General features: G+C 31.2%; 1 protein-coding gene across 1 annotated transcript; it reads right to left on the bottom strand.

The window, feature by feature from the left end:
- Positions 1–16079: 16079 nt before the first annotated feature.
- Positions 16080–24458, bottom strand: LOC140919364 (uncharacterized). The gene is made up of 3 exons (XM_073365373.1): positions 24417–24458; positions 17368–17472; positions 16080–17273 (listed from the first exon to the last, which is right to left on the bottom strand). The coding sequence occupies exons 1-3, from the start codon at positions 24456–24458 to the stop codon at positions 16332–16334; spliced, it is 1089 nt and encodes a 362-aa protein (XP_073221474.1). The 3' UTR covers positions 16080–16331.
- Between the last annotated feature and the right edge of the window lie 3 nt (positions 24459–24461).

Consider the following 24461-nt stretch of genomic DNA (forward strand, 5'->3'; position numbering starts at 1 on the left):
ACAAATGATGAATTAAATATGTGTTTTTAAGTCTTTTGTGTTTAAAGATTCATATTTAATTTATTGCTTATTAATTTTTTTTTTTAAATTTTATAAAAAAATTGTCTTATAATGTCTTAAGTATAATTGTAAAAATCTTTTAAAATATATATAATAGTTGATATAAAATAAAAGACAAAAAATCAAAAATAAAATATTTTAAAGACTAAAAGTTGATAAAATAAAATAATAAATTTCATAAGAATTAAAAATATATTTAAACCTATTATCATTATTATATTTTCTTTCTGATAAATGATGATTTAGGTGTACTGTGTATATATAAATTCGAATTTATGCTATATTCCGAATTTGTGGGAATATATATATATATATATATATATATATATATATATATATATATATTATCATACTATTTCGATTATTAAATATATATTTTTTTTGTAAATAATAGTATGAGCTATTATAAGAATTTGACTATTAAAATTTATATTATTAGAGATGAAAAATATAATTATTTATTTTCTCATTTAGACTATTGTGAGTAAAAAATTTTATTTTAATTAATGAAATTCTATATTTTTGGATAACCAGTCAAGACATGTTATTAATTTTATATTTTTTAATGAAATTTCTATTACCAGTCAGCAAAAAATCATTGATAATTCATTTTACTGTTGAATATACACTAAATGTGTGGTAGTAAAAAAGCTTGAGTTTAGTATTGATATACAATTAAGTATGAGTTTTATTCCATATACAATTAAACAATTTTTTTTTTAGGTATTAAAAACTATATTAACTTTTTCAATATATATAAATTAGCCAAATAATGTTTTGTTGGGTAATAATTCCTTAATTGCAAAATCAGATATATTTATTTGAAAGATTAATAACATGCCTAATATATATAGATGAGTGTGACAAACTAATTGACCTGCAACGATAAGTAGGATGTCTATTTTATGGGTATGACAATTATATTCTCTCTAAAATCTATTCTGTAAATAAAAATAGTAGTTAAACATTTAATGGATCTGATAAAAAAATTAAAATTAGATATATTAATTTTTATTGTAGTTTATTTATATTTTATTTTATTTTAGAGTAATATAAATTAAATTATAAAATAAATTAAAAACAAATAGTATTTATATTTACAGAAAACGAAAATGTTAAAGGAGACAAATGGATTACATGATTCAATCCACGTGGATTCGGTGTCATATATTTAGTGAATTAATTAAGTATTAAATATCACATATATTATCATGTTATTTAGAGTCAAAATTTGTGGTAGGATATATTATTATTAAATATGAATACAATAACATATTTTGAGCACTTAAAATTTAGAGGTCATAAAACTCGACTACTTTTTGGGAAATGATCACATGTGCTAAATAGAACCCTAGTCAATAAAAATTGGTCAATTATAGTTTTAAGACTCACATTTGAATCAACTTTGAAAAGATAACTAGACTATCAAAAATTTTGTTGGGAATAATTTTAGAAAAATATTCTATAACCATTAAACAAATAAAGTTGAAGTTAGCTATATTATGTACAAACACATATAATGTTATTGTGTTTAATATCACTACGCCAAAAATGACATTTAACAGCGCCCATTTTACAGCGTTTGCTAAACACAAGCGCTGTTGTAATTATATTTTAAAAATAACGGAACCTATTACAGCGCTTTTGATGCAAAGCGCTGTAAAACAAGCGCTGTAGTAGGTCATATAACGTTTGCGCATCACGTTATAAGGCTTTTACAGCGCTTGTCAAAAAAGCGCTGTAAAAGGAAGCGCTTTCGCGAATCAGTTACAGCGCTTTTTCCACAAGCGCTGTAAAACACATGCGCTTTCATTGAATTTAACTACCTATTACAGCGCTTTTTTCACAAGCGCTGTAAAACACATGCGCTTTCATTGAATTTAACTACCTATTATAGCGCTTTTTTCACAAGCGTGTAAAACACATGCGCTTTCATTGAATTTAACTACCTATTACAGCGCTTTTTTCACAAGCGCTGTAAAATACATCTTTAAAATAATTATATACGTTGGAAACCCTCATATCCTCTACATCTTTCAAATAATTATATACGTTGGGAACCCTAATATCCTCTACGTACTGTGCGGCCATCTACGTTGTCTAAGGTATTTTTTACACATGATCTGTTATGTTTTGAAATTGTCAAAAATTGTCAAAAACTCATACCACATGATCTGTTCTGTTTTGAAATTGTCAAAAATTGTCAAAAACTCATACCACATGATCTGTTCTGTTTTGAAATTGTCAAAAATTGTCAAAAACTCATACCACATGATCTGTTCTGTTTTGAAATTGTTAGTTGATATTGGTTTCTTTTTGAAACTTGTTGATATGTTTTGAAAGCTTATTATTTTTGTTACTGCATTTATATAGGTGGTATAATATGGATAGGAAATGGATTTCAGCCAATCGATTGTCAAAAGAGTATGAAATTGGAGTGAAGGAGTTTGTTGAGTTTGCAGTGAAGAATGCAAAAGATCCAAATAGAGTAGTTTGTCCTTGTTTAAAATGTTGTTTTGGAAAACGTGTTAGAGAAGATGAATTAGAAGGACATCTAGTATGTAATGGAATTGATCAAAGCTACACATGTTGGATAAGACATGGTGAGAAAAAAAAAGGAAACATTAATTTTGAGAATAGTTCGACATATGCTTCAACTGACTTCGATACAGATACATATGAGCCGGACCGAGTTGATGAGATTGCAAAAGCAGTTGAAGAAGATCTTCGAGATTGTCCTAAAATGTTTGAAAGTTTGTTGAGTGATGCAGAGAAAGAATTATATAATGGTTGTACTAAATTCACAAGACTGTCAGCGATATTAAAGTTGTACAACTTAAAAGCGAGTAATGGATGGTCTGATAAAAGCTTTACGGAATTATTAACACTCATAAAAGATATGTTGCCAGATGATAATGAACTTCCCAGTCGAACCTACGAGGCTAAACGGATTTTGTGTTCTATTGGAATGAGTTACGAAAGGATTCATGCGTGTCCTAACGATTGCATTTTATTTCGAAACGAATATGAACTACTTAAGGCGTGTCCGAAATGCAATGTCTCTCGATATAAGAAGAAAGAATCTACTCCAGCAAAAGTCGTGTGGTATTTTCCTATAATACCAAGATTTAGGCGCATGTATCGCAGTGAAGAAGATTCAAAACACTTGACATGGCATGCAGATGAAAGAATTAGAGATGGAATGTTTCGACACCCTGCAGATTCCCCACAATGGGCAAAAATTGATCACGAGTATCCTGAATTCGGGATAGAGTCAAGAAATCTAAGACTTGCACTTTCTACTGATGGAATGAATCCACATGGTCTTCAAAGCATCTCACATAGCACGTGGCCTGTGATTTTGGTAATATATAACCTACCTCCATGGTTATGTATGAAGCGTAAGTTTATGATGTTGTCTCTGTTAATTTCTGGACCCAAACAACCGGGGAATGATATCGACGTATACTTGACTCCTCTAATCGAAAATTTAAAAAGTATGTGGGAGACAGGTGTGGAAGTTTATGATGGGTATAAGAAAGAATGTTTCAATTTAAGGGTTATGTTGTTCGGCATAATTAATGATTTTCCAGCATATGGTAATTTATCAGGATATAGCATTAAAGGTCAGTGTGCATGTCCTATATGTGAAGAGAGTACAAATTGGATGCGGTTGAAACATTGTAAGAAGAATGTGTTTCTTGGACATCGTAGATTTTTACCTTATAGTCATCAGTATCGTGGGTGGAGAAATGCATTCAATGGAAAATCAGAGGAAGGTAAAGCTCCTTTAGCACCGACTGGATATCAAATACTTGAAAAAGTACAAGGTTTGACCAATAAATTTGGCAAACCTTTTGCGGGAGAGCTGGTGAAAACTGGGTGGAAGAAAAAGTCAATTTTCTTTGAATTGCCATATTGGAAGTCATTGTATGTAAGACATTTCCTCGATGTGATGCATATTGAAAAAAATGTATTTGAAAGTGTTATTGGTACGTTACTCAATGTTCCAGGAAAGTCTAAAGATGGCGTCAATGCAAGATTGGACTTGGTCGATATGGGAATAAGAAATGAACTGGCTCCAGTAAAGAAAGGAAATCGCACATATCTACCTCCAGCCGCTCATACTCTATCTAGAAAGGAAAAAATTGTTTTATGTAAATTTCTACACGAAGTTAAAGTTCCAGAAGGATACTCTTCGAACATTAAAAATTTGGTTTGTATGAAAGACCTCAAGTTAAAAGGTTTGAAGACCCATGATTGTCATATTATAATGGAGCATTTGCTACCAATAGGTATACGTTCCATTTTACCTGAAAAAGTTCGACTAGCCTTAACTAGATTATGTTTCTTCTTCAGGGAAATTTGTAGTAAAGTGATCGACCCTCAGAAATTACCGACATTGCAGAGGGAAATTGTTGTTACTTTGTGTGAGCTTGAAATGTATTTCCCACCATCGTTTTTTGATATAATGGTTCACCTTACTGTTCATCTGGTTAAGGAGACACAACTTTGTGGGCCAGCTTATATGAGATGGATGTATCCGATAGAACGATATATGAAAATATTAAAAGGGTACGTAAAAAGTAGAAGTCGACCAGAAGGTTGTATTGCTGAACGATACATTGTTGAAGAGGCTGCTGAATTTTGTACTGAATATCTGTCCAATGTTGAATCCATAGGGCTTCCCATGTCTCGTCATTCGGGAAGACTATCAGGAGAAGGGATAACTGGAAGGAGACTACTGACTATATCAAGGACAGAATGGGAGCAGGCACAATTGTATGTTCTGCACAATGATGATGAGGTTCAACCGTATGTTACAATACACATTGATCAGTTATCTCGTTTGAACATGAATAGGAATCAAAATTGGATAACTCGAGAGCACAATCGAAGTTTTGTAACATGGTTAAAAAATCACATAATGTCAAAATTTGATATAGACCCCGGATCAATTTCAAATAGATTGAGGTGGCTAGCAAATGGTCCGAGCTTACATGTCTTTTCTTACACTGGTTATGTTATTAACGGCTACACATTTTATACCAAAGAACAAGATGATCAGACCACTATGCAAAATAGTGGAGTCACTCTCGTAGCTGAAGCGATGCATGTCTCAAGTGCAAAAGACAAAAACCCAATATATGCAAATCTATCATATTTTGGGGTTATCGAGCGCATATGGGAGTTAGACTACACAATGTTTCGTGTTCCCATATTTGGTTGCAAGTGGGTCGATAATAATAATGGCGTTCGGATTGATGAGTCAGGATTCTTGCTTGTCGATTTTAATAGGGTGGGATACAAAGACGAGCCTTTTATTTTAGCGTCGCAAGCTCAACAAGTGTTTTATGTCACTGATCCTTCTAATGATAAATGGTCTGTTGTCCTATCGACCAATAAAATAAGTGATGATAACAATAATGATGAAGATGTTGGTAATGATCTTTTATTTGCAACATCACAACAACCACATGAAATTGATTCAACTGATGATGGTTTATATCTTAGAGATGATCATGATGAGGGAATTTGGATTAATCCATCGTTTCGTATTGTAAATGGACAAACAAATGTGAATGTCACCAGGAAAAGAAGAAGGGCATCTTAATGTATATATATGTTTAATTGTTTTATATAAGCTATGCATGTAATCTGAACTGTGTTATTGTAAATATGCATGTAATCTGAATTGAGTGTTTTATACTAAGTTCTGATTAATTTATTTTCTGATTAATTTATTTTCTGCTTATATTTAGCTTGATTTGAGTGTTTTATACCAAGTTCATGTAACAATGAGTGTTTTATATTTAGCTTGATTTACATGAACTGAACTGAATATAAATTAGTAATTTACATGAACTGAACTGAACTGAATAGAGAGATTCTCTTTTGCTCAGTGCATATATATATATAGATTCTTCAGAATACTCATTTCTAATAATTCATCATCTCCTAAAGTATTGTGATAAAGACAATGATAACAATATTTTTAATCCAATAAACAATGATAAAAATGTTTTTAATGTCATCCCAACCCAAATAAACCAAACACAAAAATAAAATAAAGAGACATTTTACAGCGCTTATCTTAAAAAGCGCTGTAAAAGATCCTTTTAAAAATAAAATAATGAGTGTTTTATACCTTTTACAGCGCTTTTCACACAAAGCGCTGTAAACGACTCTTTTGAAAGTGAGTAAAAAAGACATTTTACAGCGCTTATTTGACAAAGCGCTGTAAAAAAGCTTTAAAAATAATATTCATCAGACACCTAATTTCTTCAAACACCTTGTACGCATCATGGGAATCCAAAAAACATCAGACACAAACCCATTTCTTCAAACACCTTGTACGCATCATGGGAATCCAAAAAACATCAGACACAAACCCATTTCTTCAAACACCTTGTACGCATCATGGGAATCCCCAAAAACACCAGACACAAACCCATTTTTCGCAACATGGCAATGATCCTGAATACCAATTAAGTTTCGATTTAAGAAGGAAAGAGAATGTAAAGAGATAAAAAGGGTGTTGAGGTGGAGATTGAATTGTGAAAGAGTAAGCTTTGATGTTTGTGAAGAAGATGCATAAAAGGAGAAGAGTTTGGTGAAGAGGAAGGGATTTTTGTGGTGACCAGTTACTACTATGTGGGTTTTGCATGCATGTTGAGCTTGTTTAAAAAATAACATAACATAACAAAACACAAAAACAATAAGGCCTTTTACAGCGCTTATTTGGAAAAAGCGCTGTAAAAGAGCCTTTTAAAATTAACATAAAGAGACATTTTAGAGCGCTTATGTGGAAAAGCGCTGTAAAAGGCTTTAAAAAACATTCATATAACATAATAACACACGGAGGTCTTTTACAGCGCTTATTTGGGAAAAGCGCTGTAAAAGAGCCTCTTAAAATTAACATAAAGAGACATTTTAGAGCGCTTATGTGTAAAAGCGCTGTAAAAGGCATTCAAATAACATAATAACACACGGAGGTCTTTTACAGCGCTTATTTGAAAAAAGCGCTGTAAAAGAGCCTTTTAAAAATTTAACTAAAGAAGCCTTTTAGAGCGCTTATGTGTGAAAGCGCTGTAAAAGGCATTCATATAACATAATAACACACGGAGGTCTTTTACAGCGCTTATTTGAAAAAAGCGCTGTAAAAGAGCCTTTTAAAAATTTAACTAAAGAAGCCTTTTAGAGCGCTTATGTGTGAAAGCGCTGTAAAAGGCATTCATATAACATAATAACACACGGAGGTCTTTTACAGCGCTTATTTGAAAAAAGCGCTGTAAAAGGCATTCAAATAACATAATAACACACGGAGGTCTTTTACAGCGCTTATTTGAAAAAAGCGCTGTAAAAGGCATTCAAATAACATAATAACACACGGAGGTCTTTTACAGCGCTTATTTGAAAAAAGCGCTGTAAAAGAGCCTTTTAAAAATTTAACTAAAGAAGCCTTTTAGAGCGCTTTACAAAATAAGCGCTGTAAAAGGCTTATAAAAAGCGCTGTAAAAGTGTTACGTATATATAACAGTTACCTCTTCAGTTTCCTCTTCATTACGTAACCTTCATCTCAACCTTCATTTCTTCTCTTCTTTTGCAAACCCTATCATCCCGTCCTTTACGAACCTTATTTCCACGATCATCTCCTTCATTTCGAACCTTATTTCCATCCAAGATCATCTCTCCCATTTCACACAATATATTTTCATTGAAATACGTAACCCTCATTACGTATTTCTTCAAACCGTATTTCTGTGAACCATATTTCTGTGAACTTTCTGCAAACCCTCTTTTCTTTGCATTTCGTCTTTCTTCGAACCATCATTATTCAGGTATTGATGTTATTAAATTTTTGTAATCATTAGAATGCATGTTGAGCTTTTTTAAGATATACTGATACATGTTGAGTTTGTTTATAATAATGCATGATCCATGTTGAGCTTGTTGATGTTATACTAAAGTGCATGTTGAACTTGTTGTAGTTAAATGGATACAAACAAAGATTTAGAAGTTCAAAATGAAGAAGTTGGCACCTCTAAGACTTACGAAAAAGAAGTCAAACGTGGTGCAACTATCATGCAAAGGGTGATTAAAGCACGGAGCAGTGGCATTAAATTTGAGGTATACTATATATACTCTGTTTGCTGTGTGTTTTTTTATCTTTTTTTAGGGTTTAGGGCATGTACTTACTATATGAGTTTATTAGGTTGGCTGGAACGAGAGTGGTCAGCCAGTTGACCCCAACAGCTCCATGTTTGTAAGCTACATTGGGGCTGTTGTTCGTCAAAATGTCCCAATAACAATAGACAACTGGAGAGATAAGGCGTTGAAGGATGCCAAAGATATCATCTGGAATGACATTCAAGTAAATATTTTGATCTACTCTTTTGTCATTTATAATTTTTTTTCTGTAAAATACATTACTTATAATTGTTTTCATTGCAGACCACTTTTGTTCTTGATGAGGAACGAAAGTCATATGTTTTGAGAGTTGCTGGGAAAATCCATCGTGGATTTAGATCCCATCTCTCAAATTTCTATCTAAAAGATAGAGAAGGAAACACAAATGCTGAACCTCCAAAGATATATCAACATTATATATCAAAGGATGAATGGAGTGCATTTGTTTCCAAACGTTCTGACCCGGCGTTTGTCGTAAGTGATTAATTTATTAGCATTTGTGTTTTATTATTCATATTCGTAGCGTATTTTAAATTTTTACACAATTGCTATTTTTTTTTTATATAGAATATTAGTAAGGCAAATCGCGAACGGGCAAGCAACCCAAAACACCCATACAAGAAATCACGTATGGGATATGCACGCCTTGAACAAAAAATTGTAAGTAATTAAACATCACTTGTAATTTGTATTATAAACTATAGTGTGTAACTAATTTGTATTATTTTGTTTATGATTTTAACGAATAGAGAAAAGACACCCAAGCCGATCAACCCTTGGGTCGTCATATCTTATGGAAGGAAGCGCGTGTTAACAAAGAAGGAGTGGTTGATAATGAAAATGTCAAGAAAGTTGTAGAACTTTGTGTAAGTATATTATCACTTTAATATTTTTTAATATTGTATTTTAAAAATGCTATTGAACTTATCTTTTTAATGTTACATGTATTTTAGGAAACTATTGAACAAAGTTCTGAAACTCAAGAGGGCAACAAGGATACGTGCAGGGACATTCTTGGGAAAGTGTTTAATGTCCCTGAGTATTCCGGTCGAGTGAGGGGGAAAGGATTTGGCGTAACTCCCAAAAGCTTTTTTCCTCAAGAGAAGCGCCAAAAACCTTCCAACGAGGAAGTATTAGAGAAGCTCAGAATCTTATCGGAGCAAGTGGCACTCTTGGTGAATACGAATAAAGACAAGCAACTTCCGGTTCAGCTCCAACCTGAAATACAAATGGAGAGTGAAACCGGGAGTTGCAACGTCGGTTTGAAGAGTATTCCCGAGGTAATTAATTACTTACTACTTACTTGCTTATGTAATTACTTATGTATTAAACAAACTTATATATTAACTGTACTTATGTTTTAACTATTGATGTAGGGTGTCACTACATGTGTCCTATACTTGTCCTCGCCGACTCAACGGAAGGTGGGAAAAGGAATATTGCACAATACTTCGGGAGAAGTATTGCACAATATTCCGATCCCCGCGGGCCATGTCAAAGTATCGCCTACGGTTGCTTTCGAACCAACTGCACCGTTGCCCATACCGGACAACGATGGAGATATGAAGTTCTTAAGCGACGCTATTGGCAGTTACGTGGCATGGCCCACACACCTTGTTGCCCTCGAAAAAAAGATTCCCAAGGACAAATCAGTTACATCTCCCGAAAAGGTTTGTCACATTTATTGCCTAAGGTTTTTTATTTTTTCAGATTCAATAAACTAACATTTTACCTCATTTTTGTAGGTCCAAATAAATAAACCACCCCTACAGCCAAAAAAAGGCAGCAGACCTCAAAAATTGGAGGTTAATAGGGCTGCCAAACTACAAAGGCTGGAGGGTAATAAAGCTGCAAAACTTGCAGCAACAAAAAATCTGGATCGGGGAAAATCGGTCGCTGCTGCTGCTGCTCCTAATAAAAGTCAGCCACGCCTTGGTAAATACGGGGCGTGTCTTGACATCCAAATAAAAAGGAACATGGGCAGCAGCAACGATTCGCCCATTGTACAAATGAATCAAGACATCTTTGGAGATGAGTATATTGAATACCTCGAAAAGGAGCAAATGTACGATCTTCTCGAACATAAGGAGCTGAGTGTTACTGTAATCAGCTTGTACATAAGGTAAAAAATACTTTTAATTGCATTTATTTGTAATTAATTAAATGTATTGGTAATTAATCTAGTTTAAAATTTTCATTGAAGGTTTTTGTACGAGAAGGTCGTGTGCACGAGGAAACTGTCAAATAAATACTCATTCTTGTCTCCGCATAAGATGTCGATGTTCAAACTCGATCCAGACAATGTAAAACACTACATTGTAGATATGTTTTTAAGAAATAAAGAAAGTGATAAATTGTTCTTGGCACCATATAATTCAGGGTACGTAATTTTATCTTTTTTAATTGATGAGAATTTAATTTATTAGTTGTCTATAAACAAAATTGCTTAACCAATTTTTTGTTGTTGTAGGGCACATTGGGTGCTATTTGCAATCAATGCGGTCTCTGAAGTGATATACTATTTGGATCCCGTGCACGGCGATTACACCAATCACCCCGGAATAAAGAATATGCTCGACACGTAAGTAATATTCATTTATTTCTTACATATATATATTTATATATATATATATATAAATATATATATGTAAGAAATAAATGAATATTACTTACGTGTCGAGCATATTCTTTATTCCGGGGTGATTGGTGTAATCGCCGTGCACGGGATCCAAATAGTATATCACTTCAGAGACCGCATTGATTGCAAATAGCACCCAATGTGCCCTACAACAACAAAAAATTGGTTAAGCAATTTTGTTTATAGACAACTAATAAATTAAATTCTCATCAATTAAAAAAGATAAAATTACGTACCCTGAATTATATGGTGCCAAGAACAATTTATCACTTTCTTTATTTCTTAAAAACATATCTACAATGTAGTGTTTTACATTGTCTGGATCGAGTTTGAACATCGACATCTTATGCGGAGACAAGAATGAGTATTTATTTGACAGTTTCCTCGTGCACACGACCTTCTCGTACAAAAACCTTCAATGAAAATTTTAAACTAGATTAATTACCAATACATTTAATTAATTACAAATAAATGCAATTAAAAGTATTTTTTACCTTATGTACAAGCTGATTACAGTAACACTCAGCTCCTTATGTTCGAGAAGATCGTACATTTGCTCCTTTTCGAGGTACTCAATATACTCATCTCCAAAGATGTCTTGATTCATTTGTACAATGGGCGAATCGTTGCTGCTGCCCATGTTCCTTTTTATGTGCATTTTAGAGCGCTTGCATAAAAAAGCGCTCTAAAATGCACACCCATAACTCATATATGGGTTGACATATTACAGCGCTTTCTCAAAAAAGCGCTGTAAAATGTGCATAACAAGCGCGCGTTGTATTTACATGTTTTATAGCGCTTTTTTAAAAGCGCTGTTGTATCATTTACAGCGCTCGTTTCCACAGCGCTTATTTTTTTGAAAAAGCGCTGTAAATGGCTTAAAAAAAGCGTTGTAAAAGCCATTTTTTCGCGTAGTGTATATAGTGTTTGCGATACATACATACCCTAGATGTTTCAATCAATTTTGCTACTGATTTTTTAAACAATATGGTAGCATTCCAATCAACTATAACAAAAGTGGTAGAATTAGTTGTGTCAATTACACGAAGTTTAATTATATAGTGATGAAAAATATTCATAATATATTTGTTACATTTTGCACAATAATACATGTGCTCACAATAATACACGATCTACGTGTACCACGAGTTGTCTATGTCAACGATATATTTTACGGTGTCTGTGACGATAAAAGATGACTTCAAACAATAATATAAATTACAAATATATATATTCAATTGAAAATGACAACAACACAAAATTAGATCATAATTATGTGTTTTAATTAAATAGACTATAAGTAAAAAAATATGTTATAGATAAATAATAGACTAATAATTAGTGATAAAGAATCATAAAAAACGTGTCTATATTAACATTTTCCAATTATTTATGGAAAATGTTAATATGCAAAATAAATGATAGTTATGCTATATTTAATGTCATATATAGAAGATAGTGATCAATTTCTTTTCATTTTAATATATACAAATATTTTTTAATTAAATTGTAATCAATTGATTAAGCATTTTCTACTTTTAGTTTAATTTGATTTAATATGTTTTAATATGAATCAATTGATCTCATTTATTTTGTTTATTTTGTTATTATTGAATTAATTAATCTATACATAATAAAATTATTTATCACGTCGCACTCTTTTAAAATTTTCATTGTTTTATTCGGAGTATGTTTGAGGAATTCTTCTTTTTCACTCATCGTTGATGGATTTTGTATATAACAAATATCATGCGACGGATAATATTTTTTCAATCATCCTATAAATATTAATGATAAATAGTAAATATTATTAATAAATATTTAGTGTTAAAATATGTTAAATATAATCTATTCTCCGGTAAAGATATTTTTTGTGAGAATTTTAACACAGTAATAAGTGATAAGATTGTATGATTTTTAATATTAAACAAACACAATATTATTTGTGATTATTCTAAGGGTAATTTATTTCTTATAAATATTTGTATGTCTTATAAATTTAAGGTCAATGCAATATATCAATAATAGTCATTAAAAATTAAAAAATATAATAATATAACAATGACGATGACGATGAAATTTTATATCTCATTAGTAGGAACGAATGAATTAAGTTCGTCGGCATATTGACCAAATAATGTAATTTTAAACTTGAATATGAAAATATACATAAAAGATATAAAGATATATATAATATATAATTAAAATAATACGTGAAAAAAATATATAATTAATATATTATTAAAATAATATAGATATATTGTATATGTTCATTGAGAAAAAATATTATAAACGTTACGTAAATATTAACAAATTATATAGTCATAATATAAATGCTTACTCATCTTCTATGACAACTATTCTAGGTTAGTCCTTAATTTATCTCATACTCTTTCTGAATTCTAACACTCATCAAAATGACTATGAGATCTTGAAGAAAAAAAACTAACATGATTAAGCGTAGACAAAATATATTGAATAGTATATCATACAAAAAGTTATACTTGATAATTATGATTAACAATAAAAGGAAATATTTGGTATTGACCAGCTAAAAAGTCGGTATCATAATCACCTGAAAAAATCTCAGCATAGTTGGAAATAGGATAAATGTTGGAAGGAAATACTAAAAAGTTAACTTATACTCATGGATTAGCCATATAATAGACATGACCCTCTTGTGTGTACTTTTTGAACTTGTAAATCAACATTATATGCATAGTTGCATGTATTCTATTAGCCTGTAAAAAAAATTTGTCAATTAATAACTTAAATTTAAAGCATATGTGAAATTTAATTAAAAAAATTAAGCATACGACAAATATAAACAATATAACTTATATTTTTTTTTAATCTTAGAAGATATGGTAAATTTCACCATAATTAACTTGCACAAATGCGAGGTCTGAGGTTTAAATCCAAAACAAGACGTCCAACCTAACAATATCAGTATTTGTCAGTTGAGTTAGAAATTAAAGACTAACCGAGAAACTCTTTAGCTTATGAAATTTATCATATATATTTTTTAAAATTTATTATATTTTTTAAAATTTCTTAAAAACAAACCCCTTCTGCATATAAATTATCTTTTAAATTTATTAAAAACAAAATTTAACAAGCACATAGTACATACATTTGAGTCCATGAGAATCATGTCAAGCCAAAATGGAGGTTTGTCACACGCAATATCCTTGACAAATCATAGTCATACCACACGAAGATTCAGACTCCTTAATTATTTTGTTGTGTTGATTTCAGAAATATTATTATTATTGTTGTGTTCTAGGAGCCAAAAATAGAATTGATGCGAATTTGATTTTATCTTTGGTATGACTTTTTAATATATAGACAAAACTCTACAACATCGACTTCTTAATATATAGACAAAAGTCTATGATATTTAGATTAAGACAATTATTACAAATGATACTATAACCGATCTAAGTTAAGTCCAAATACGATTTCAATCTATTTACTATGGCTGATAAATTATAGACACCCTTTTTTGAGTGCTAGATCGATTCAAAAGCCTACGACATTTAATTAGCTCTTTTTGATACTATATCATGAAATACAATTTCCAAAAACTAATGCAAATATAAATGAAAACTATTCAAAAATATTTGTCAGTATTACACTATAAAATTAACTGATTTTCAACATCTAGGTCTTAATTGATAATATGTCTTAAGTCTTAACAATCGATTATAATATTTTCTTTTAACAGATTTATTATTAATACTAATTATTACTATTTATAAGTCTTAATATGTTTTTAATTATAATATTACTTTTTTCCTAATTATGACTTTATTTGCCTTTTTGTCAACTTCCCTCGTTGATTGATCGTTAAATGTGAATATTCCAATGTTAAAGTATTAAATATTAGTTGATATATTTTCATGTCACGTGTATTATATATGTCATTTTATAAGACAATTATTTATAGTGTAGATGTACATGTAGATATTTACTATTAGTTGTAAGGAAATAATTTACAATAAATAAAAGTATTTTAATAACCTAAAAAAAATATATTTTAGAGTGCATTTGGAAGAAGTAATTAAATATTTTTAAGAAGATTAGAATTTTAGGCAATTCAAATGCTTTAATTAAATTCTTTTTAATTTTAAATTTTGTTGTTTGGATAAATGAATTGGTGTTTTAAAATTGGGTTATTTTTATATTTTTTAAAAGTTTTGAGGCAAAAATGAAAATTAAATTTATGTCAAAACTTAATTTTAAAAAAGTTGAGAGATTATTTCATAATTTTTAAGGGCCAATTTGCAAAATTCGAAAAAGTACAGGGATCAATTTGAAAAAATTATAATATAAGGACTACCACAACAAGAAAACAAGCCATTTGTGAGGGCTTTTACCCTCACAAATGGCTATAATCAGCCACAAATACAACTTTTGTGAGGGCTTTTGGCAGCCACAAAGGAGCTGGTCACAAAATTTTGTGAGGGCTTTTGCAGCCACAAAGTGCTAGAAACAGATTGAAATTTGTGAGGGCTTTTGCAGCCACAAAAGACAGCACTTTGTGAGGGCTTTTGCAGCCACAAAGTGCTAGAAACAGATTGACATTTGTGAGGGCTTTTGCAGCCACAAAGTGCTAGAAACAGATTGACATTTGTGAGGGCTTTTGCAGCCACAAAGTGCTAGAAACAGATTGACATTTGTGAGGGCTTTTGCAGCCACAAAGTGCTAGAAACAGATTGACTTAGGCCGCCACAAATGACATCCCGTTTAAAGTATTTTGTGACGGCTTAGGCCGCCACAAATGACATCCCGTTTAAGTATTTTGTGACGGCTTAGGCCGCCACAAATGACATCCCGTTTAAAGTATTTTGTGACGGCTTAGGCCGCCACAAAGTATTACGTATATTAAAAAATTAATTTTTTTAAATTCAAAATTAATTCTGTATTATAATTTTATATATAATAAATTAATATAAATTTAAAATTTATATTTAAATTGTAATTAAATTAAAATTATAATTAAATTATAATTATAATTAAATTTAAAATATAATATCATTATAAAATAAATTTAATATATAATAAACTAATCTGAATATAATTAAAAATTAAAATTAAATTTAAAATAAAATATTTAAATTATAATTATAATTAAAGATTAATTTAAATTACAAATAAAAAAAATTAAAATTAAAATTAAATTAAAATTTAAATAAAATTAAATATTAAAATAAAAATAAATATTATATATAAAAATATAATATTAATAATAATTAAATTAATTACCACAAAATCAAATAAAACATGCATTCCAAAATTAACAAATAATGTCTTACATACCCAAAATTTATAAATAATGTCTTACAAACGCAAAATTAAACACACAATAATTAACTAAGACAACATAATTAATATGTGTTCATACAACCCAAAAATAAATTATGAAATTATTCAGATGACATCAATCCTCATAATAATTCCTCTGATCAGCTCCACTCACACCATCATTATTTCCTGCCATGCCCGACGAAAGAAGTCCCTCAAAAGTATTATGAATTTGTGTTGGAGGAGACATCATGGTTTGAAATTGAATTTCATCTTCAATGGCACCACCACTAGTCGAATGAGGAGCCCTAGCTGGTTGAGGTTGATTTAAATCTGGTCTGATCAACCCAGCTGTTGGCATAGTTGGTCGGTATGCAGTTTGATGATCTGGTTGAGGTTGAGGAATTTGATGTGAAGAGGACGGAACATACGGATAATTATGAAAATATTGTTGTTGTTGAAACATTGGCGGCTGCTGCTGTACTTGCTGGAAGGCAGAGTTCGGAGGATCCTGGTGTTGCTGTTGGAAATTTGGAGGCGGTTGCTGCTGCTGGGAGTATTGAGAGTAATTTTGTTGCTGCTGGAATAGTGGTTGTTGAGGCAAGTATTGAGGCCGAGGCGGGAACTGCTGATGAAACACAGGAGGAAATGAAAATTGTTGTTGTTGAAATTGTTGTTGTTGCTGCTGAAACTGCTGCTGCTGCTCTTGAAACTTTTGTTTCCACTCCTCATTCAATTTATCAATTGCGGCTTGTATCAGCTGTTGTGTCTTTTCTTCTTGCTCACTTGCCCATTGCTTCTTTAACTGGTCAAGATCATTATCTATCGACGGACGATGAGATCGATCCGTACTAGCATAAGAAGAAGACGTCTCAGTCTGAATATAGCCGGTTGGACCTTTCTTAAAGGTTGATGATAAACTACCGGCACCCAGCACACGCCCTTTGTACTTGCCACCACTGATGTGCATAAAACTTGCGGTCTCATATTGTTTCCGCTGCACTGGACCAGCTCGCTGAGCAGGAGGAAGAGTAGCTTGATGATCATCCCATTCTTTCATGATTTGTTGAAGTTGTTCCTATATTAAAAATAAAAAAATAAAATAGTTAATAATTAATATATAATAATTTATAGGTCTAATTAATATATAACAATTAATATATAATAATTACCTGAATATTTTTTGATAATTCATCAGTATACTCATTTGTTTCAGGATTAACATGAAGATAGCGATGTATCTCAGCCTGAGTGACCTCCCTTCCAAGTTGCTTTTCCTAAAATATTAAATTAATGTCAAGTTTATAAGTTGGTGAAATGTGATGATTAATTGAATATAAATTAATAGATATATATTATAAATAATAATAAATTACCATATAATATTTAATTTCTCCAGCAGACATGGAACCTCCCTTATGAGTACTGGTACCCCTCTCAGATGCTCTATTAGTCTTTGCTTTTTCTCTCTTCTGTTTGTAAGCATCTGTGTTCCATTTCCTCCACAAAGCAGTCCAAACATTTTCACCAATCCAATTAGGCCGTTTTTCCTCCCCCTTATTACGTGCGTAAGCCAACATAGATGAGAGACGCTTTGAAAAGCGATGGTCAAATGAAGCCAAAACTGCGGCATCATGCTCTCTTTTCCAAGTGCATTTGGTCTGTTGTTTGTTGAAATTTAAAAAATATTAAAAATATAATTAGTAATTCAGTAAATTAATCAAATGTATAAATAAATAGTAATTAAATAAATTAATCTAATGACTTACTTTGAAACAATGTAAAAACTGATCAACTTCCCTAATTTGAGGTGTCTTATCCTCTTTTATCTCACCCCAAGACAACCATGGTTTTTTATATTTCTCTTGTATGACTTCAGCAATTGCCTTTGCAGATGATTTAAAAGGAAGATATCTTCAAAGTTTATATGCAAATTAAATATAAAAATAAATTAATAAAATTAATAATGTATTTACATTGCAATAATAATGAAATATTTAATCAATCATAGTTTACATACCCATCTCCTTCTGGAATGATGACAATGCGGTTGTAGCAATCAACACATCCGGGATCCATTATTTCGTCTAAGGTATAAGGCTCTACTGGGACCTCCGGATATAGAGGAATAGCTCCACCACTAGTACCAATGGACGGCATCGGCATGAGAGATGGGTCATTAACAACACGTTTAGCAACTTTTTTCTTACCACGTGATGTTTTGGATATTCCTCGTATTGCCGCCGTTCCTGTTCCTCCCGATCCATCCGAACCTCCTGATCCTCCTACTCCCGACACTGAAGCCATGTCTATATATATATATATCCATATCCATACATATATATAATATAATATATGTGTGTATACAATTAACATAAGATTAATTAATAATGAAATATACATAAATAAATTATAACACTGACATAAATAAAGAAATATATATAAAATATAAAAATATATATATAAGGTGTCGTTCATTTCAATTACAATATATAATATTATAGATATAGAAACACACATATATATATAATTAATTAATTGTCTTCGTCTTCGTCTTCGTCATCATCGTCGTCGTCATTTGATGAGTGAATTAAGTCATTGCCTTCATCATTCTCTAATTCATCTATTTCTTGTTCATCAACTTCTTCTCCAATGTGTGACTCATGACAAAGTTGACTAATAGTCTCATCTCCAATCACATGATCCAAATTTGACATTTCATCCATTTGAAATGCAACTTCTTCATTTTGACCTGCTTCAACTTCTTCGATTCCACTCGTTGGTCTTGTTTTGATTGCAGCACACCAACCTTGTTTGCTTCTGACAGTTGATGGATAAGGAACATAATAGACTTGTCTTACATTATGGGCCAGGGCAAATGGATCAAACCGTGGATATTTTTTGCTCATACGAATGTCTACAGTATTGGATATCAAATTTATTTTAGTTCCTCTGCTAGATGGATCAAACCACTTACAGTAAAACAACACCACTTTTTTCGCATAATCTAGGAACGTGTAGTCAATTTCGTAAATATGCTCAATTATGCCATAGAAATCTTCTACTACACCACTATCAGAGACACTTTTCATACAAACTCCACTATTAATTGTTTCTTTTCCTTCAGTCCAAGATTCAGTGTGAAATTTGTATCCATTGACGTAATAGGTGTGCCATTCTTTGAAACTTCTACTCGGGCCCATAGATAAGTGCCTTAAGTGGATGTTGATAGGAGTTTGTTCTTCGAGATGCACTTGTTGTTGAAACCATAATGGGAAATTTGAATGTATATCATCAGATGATTGTCCCGTATTTAAAAATGCCCTGATCGATGACCATATATATGGTGAATATCAATTTAATCATATAATTAAATATAATTAATATGAAGAGAAATTTGAAACGTACTCAATGTATGGTTTAACTTCGGTGCAGTTAATCAAAACGTGAACATGTGCCGCATTAAATACTTTGTCGCTTGGCCAGAAAATCGGAAAATCCCTACCAGCATGATGACCAGACAAGCAAAAAACTGATAAAGCATGTGGATGACGTATAACACTATCAGTAGCGTTTCTTCCGTTAACTGGTGACAACGTTTCGTTGTTGAAATAATGAGAACAAAAGTGTGTTGTTTCACGGTGAAGGTAAGATGAACAAATTGAGCCCTCAACTCTAGCTTTGTTTTTCACCGACCGTTTTGAATAACCCATGAACCTATAATATACAAAGAGATGTACAATAAGCTCCATGTATATATAAGTTGAAGTATATTGAAAATCAAGTATATGTATATATATATCACCTTTCAAATGGATACATCCATCTATACTGAACTGGTCCACCAAGCCTAGCTTCACTTGCAAGATGCACTGAGAGATGCTCCATGGAATCAAAAAACCCAGGAGGAAATACTTTCTCCAACTTACATAGAATGATCGGAATGTCATTTTCCATCTTGATGAGATCTTTATCATAGAGTGTTGAAGAACACAAATTCTTGAAATATTGACTCACTTCAATAAGTGGGTTCAATACATGTGTCGGTAAAGCACTAAAGGCAATAGGAAGTAAACACTCTAAAAATATATGACAATCATGACTTTTCATCCCATGCATCCTCCCATTTTCCACATCAGCACATCTTGCCAAATTAGAACAATAACCGTCAGGCGTCTTCAGCTCTTTGATCCAACGATAAACAGATTTGGCTTCATCAGTAGATAAAGTGTAATTCGCACGAGGTTTTAGGGTCTTGCCGTTTTGTTCCACCAACAACAAATCTGGTCGTCTGCAATATATACCTATGTCTTTTCTGGCTTTGTCATTATCTTTTGTTTTTCCTTTCACATTCATCACAGTATTAAATATGTTGTCAAAGAAATTTTTCTCAATATGCATTACATCGAGATTATGTCTCAAAAGATTATCTTTCCAATACGGTAGATCCCAAAAAATACATCTTTTTGTCCAATTGTGCCATTGTCCATAACCTTGTGGTTTACAGGCCACACCATTAACAACATGTACCTTTGGCATATCTTTTACTTTATTCCAAACTTGTTCTGATGTCAACTTAAGCGGTGGTCCTAGACTTTCTGCATAGCCCTTCATAAATGCAGCTTTGTTCCTTCTAAATGCATGATCAGCAGGTAAAAACCTACGATGCGAGTCAAACCACGATGCTTTCCCGCCAAATTTTAAAGTAAATGCTTTTGTATCTTCCATACAAATAGGACAAGCTAATTTACCATGGGTGCCCCATCCTGACAACATCCCATAAGCGGGGAAATCATTAATGGTCCACATCAATGCAGCTCTCATCATAAAATTTTCTCTCCGAGCAATATCATATGTCAAGACACCATTCCACAACCTCTTCAAATCGTCAATCAAAGGTTGTAAAAAAATATCAATACCAGTTGTAGGATTAGAAGGACCTGGTATCACAGCAGCTAAGAACATATAAGGTTTAGACATACACATATTAGGAGGAAGATTGTAAGGAGTAACAATAACCGGCCAACAAGAATAAGGAGTAGACGATGCTTGTATGTACGACGTAAATCCATCTGAGGATAATCCAAGTCTTACATTGCGTGGATCTGACGCAAAATCAGGATGCATTTGATCAAAGTGTTTCCATGCCTGACCATCAGACGGATGTCGCAACTCGCTTGAATTTCTTCTATTCTCATAATGCCACGTCATATTTCCTGCAGTTTGTATTGATGCAAACAATCTCTGCAATCTTGATACAATAGGTAGGTAAAACATTGCTTTCCTTGGAATTGATTTTCCCCTACTTACCCTAGAGTTATTCCTTTGGTGATACCTTGGTTGTTGACAAAATTTGCATTCAACTAAGTTAGCATCATTCATACCAAATTCATTGTCATAATACAACATGCAACCTTTAACACAACAATCAATCCTCTTGACACCTAATCCTAACTTTGACACTAACCGTTTCGCATCATAATAACTTTGCGGCAAACCATCTCTAACAGGTGTTGCATCTAGCATCATTTTAGTCATGAAATCCAAAGCTAAATCAGGAACATGAAATTGAGACTTTAGACCTAATAGTCTAATACACATTGATAACTTTGAGTTTGAAGAACCTTCAAACAACGGTTTATTTGTCTCTTTCAAAAGACCATAAAATCTCTGAGCTTCTTCATTGGGAAGTCCATCGGTATCGTCATATTGATCTTCATTGAATGACAAATTAACCCCAACAGCATCCGAGATCATATCATTCATCGCCTCAAAGTGTTGATAGTTATAATAATCTATACCTAACATGGTAGTACTACTTGAAGGACCTGTGTTATAATTCTCCATAGATGTACTAGTATTAGGCGCCGCTGGAGACTCTTCTCCATGATTAGTCCAAATCCAGTAGTTAGGCATAAATCCATCTGCATACAAATGCACTCTTATTTCATCTTCACTTTTAAACCGTCTACATCGACATAAACAACATGGACATCTCATTCCCCCTTCATCTTGGACAATTTGTTGCACTCTCGCAAAATTCAGAAAGTCTTCAACCTTGTTAGCAAAACGTTGTTTAAGACCCTTTCTTCCAGGAAAATTCCTATCGTACATCCAACTACGGTATAAATCCATATATATATATATATATATATATATATATATCTGTGTGTGTGTGTGTGTGTGTGTGTATATATATATGTATATGTTTATTCTAAAAATTAAATAAATATATAAATTATGTGCATATATATTTATATATATATCGATGTTTTATATATTAATTGCTTTATTTTTCAAAAGCATTATATATAAATTTTGACATATTTATATGTCAATTAGGGGAGCATGCATCTGCACACAATATAATATATTATTACCAATACAATAAATATATATAAACCGAAATAAAATTATATATATATATCAATACAATATAATATATTATTATCAATACAATACAATAATATATAATATATTATTATCAATATAATATATATATCAATACAATAAATTATATATATCAATACAATAAATATATATAAACCTATATAAAATTTTAAATGATGTTTTTTTAAAAATCAAGACTAATAATCAAGACTTATTTATAACAAAAAATAATAATATCATCAATTTTAATAATGTTTTTTTAAATAATAATTATATTAAAACTAATATATTTTAACCGTGGTTTGAAACTTTAATTTATCATATATTAATATGTAAACAACATCATTTCTATTTTTTTAAAAATAAATTTATAAAACTAATCTAAATATAAATATTACTAATCTATATTTTAAAAATAATATATATATTTACTAATCTAAATTTAAAATATATAAAATACTAACTTGATGCCGAGTAGCGTCTGACTTCAAGCTTTCACTCACGTACGATATGCTTGCAAGTCTTCGAAATAATTAACAAGCACTGTAAAAATAAAAATCAATAACATTAATTAGTTATATCAAATTAAAAAATAAAATTATAAAACTACATATATAATATAATTATACTTACCAAATTTAAATGAAGCTTAAGAGTAATTTTGTGTAGAGAGAAGGAGGAGAGAATGGTTAGAATGAGGTTGTAGAGAGAAGTTGGATGTGAAAAAATGAAGGAGGAGGGGAGAAAAATATATATAGATTCAGGTTGAGCATTTGTGGCGGCTAAAGCAGCCACAATGCCAACGGATATATTGATATTTGTGGCGGCCTGGGCGGCCAGAAAAGCCAACGGCTATAATGCCATTTGTGGCGGCTTTTGCCGCCAGTAATTCTAACGGTAAAATGCTTTGTGCCTCACAAAATCACAATGTTGTGATTTTGTGAGGGCTTAGGCAGCCACAAATTCCAGTTAAATATTTAAAAATTTGTGAGGGCTTTTTCAGCCACAAATAAAGACCAATTTCAATTTTGACATTTGTGAGGGCTTTTTCGGTCACTAATTTGTGAGGGTTTTATTCGGCCACAAAATATTTATAAAGTTGGCCACAAAATGATGTTTTTCTTGTAGTGTACTATGCAAATTTTGAAATATATAATGTCAAAACTATAAATTCAAAAAAATTATAGTAACAATTTCATGTTTCATATTTTATAAAATAAAAAGAGAATTTAAAATTCTTATTTTTAAAGTGATATTTAAAATTCTCTAAATTTAGACCAAATACCTTATGAAATAAATTCATTTTAAAAATTCTCTAAATTTATTATCCAAATAAAATAATTTGCATGGAAGGATTTTAATTCTTTTAAAAGATTATATTCCCTAAAATATTCTCTTATCCAAACACAACCTAAAAATATTTTATTTATTTTTCTGTGATTGTCATTATTAATAATTAATTTCGTTAATATAATTAATATTTTACTAAGAGTATAAAATGATTCGGTAATCTTCTTATCGTTTCATTCCTTAATTTCTCTTATCAAACCAGCTTTATATTTCCTAACTCTAAATAAAATTGTTAACAATGTTAAAAATTTATACAAAAAAAATTATAAAATGGAGTTTTTCTTTTTCTTTACTAAGGTCTTATATAAGAATAAAGAGCAGTTAAAAAATTAAAACCATCTGTATAAAATAATTCATGCACCAAAGACAAATAAACAAAGAAATCTCCCATTTGACATCACTTGATTTTTATGACAAAGATGCCTTGGAATCACAGTCACTGGAGAATTTATTTTGTCCGTTATATCAACGTTATCATAACCCCACGTTTCTCAGCTAAAGTAAAGTTTCCAACCACAGGCATCTA

Source organism: Cicer arietinum, chromosome 2 (genome assembly GCF_000331145.2).
Source record: "Cicer arietinum cultivar CDC Frontier isolate Library 1 chromosome 2, Cicar.CDCFrontier_v2.0, whole genome shotgun sequence".
In the NCBI taxonomy this organism is placed as follows: domain Eukaryota; kingdom Viridiplantae; phylum Streptophyta; class Magnoliopsida; order Fabales; family Fabaceae; genus Cicer; species Cicer arietinum.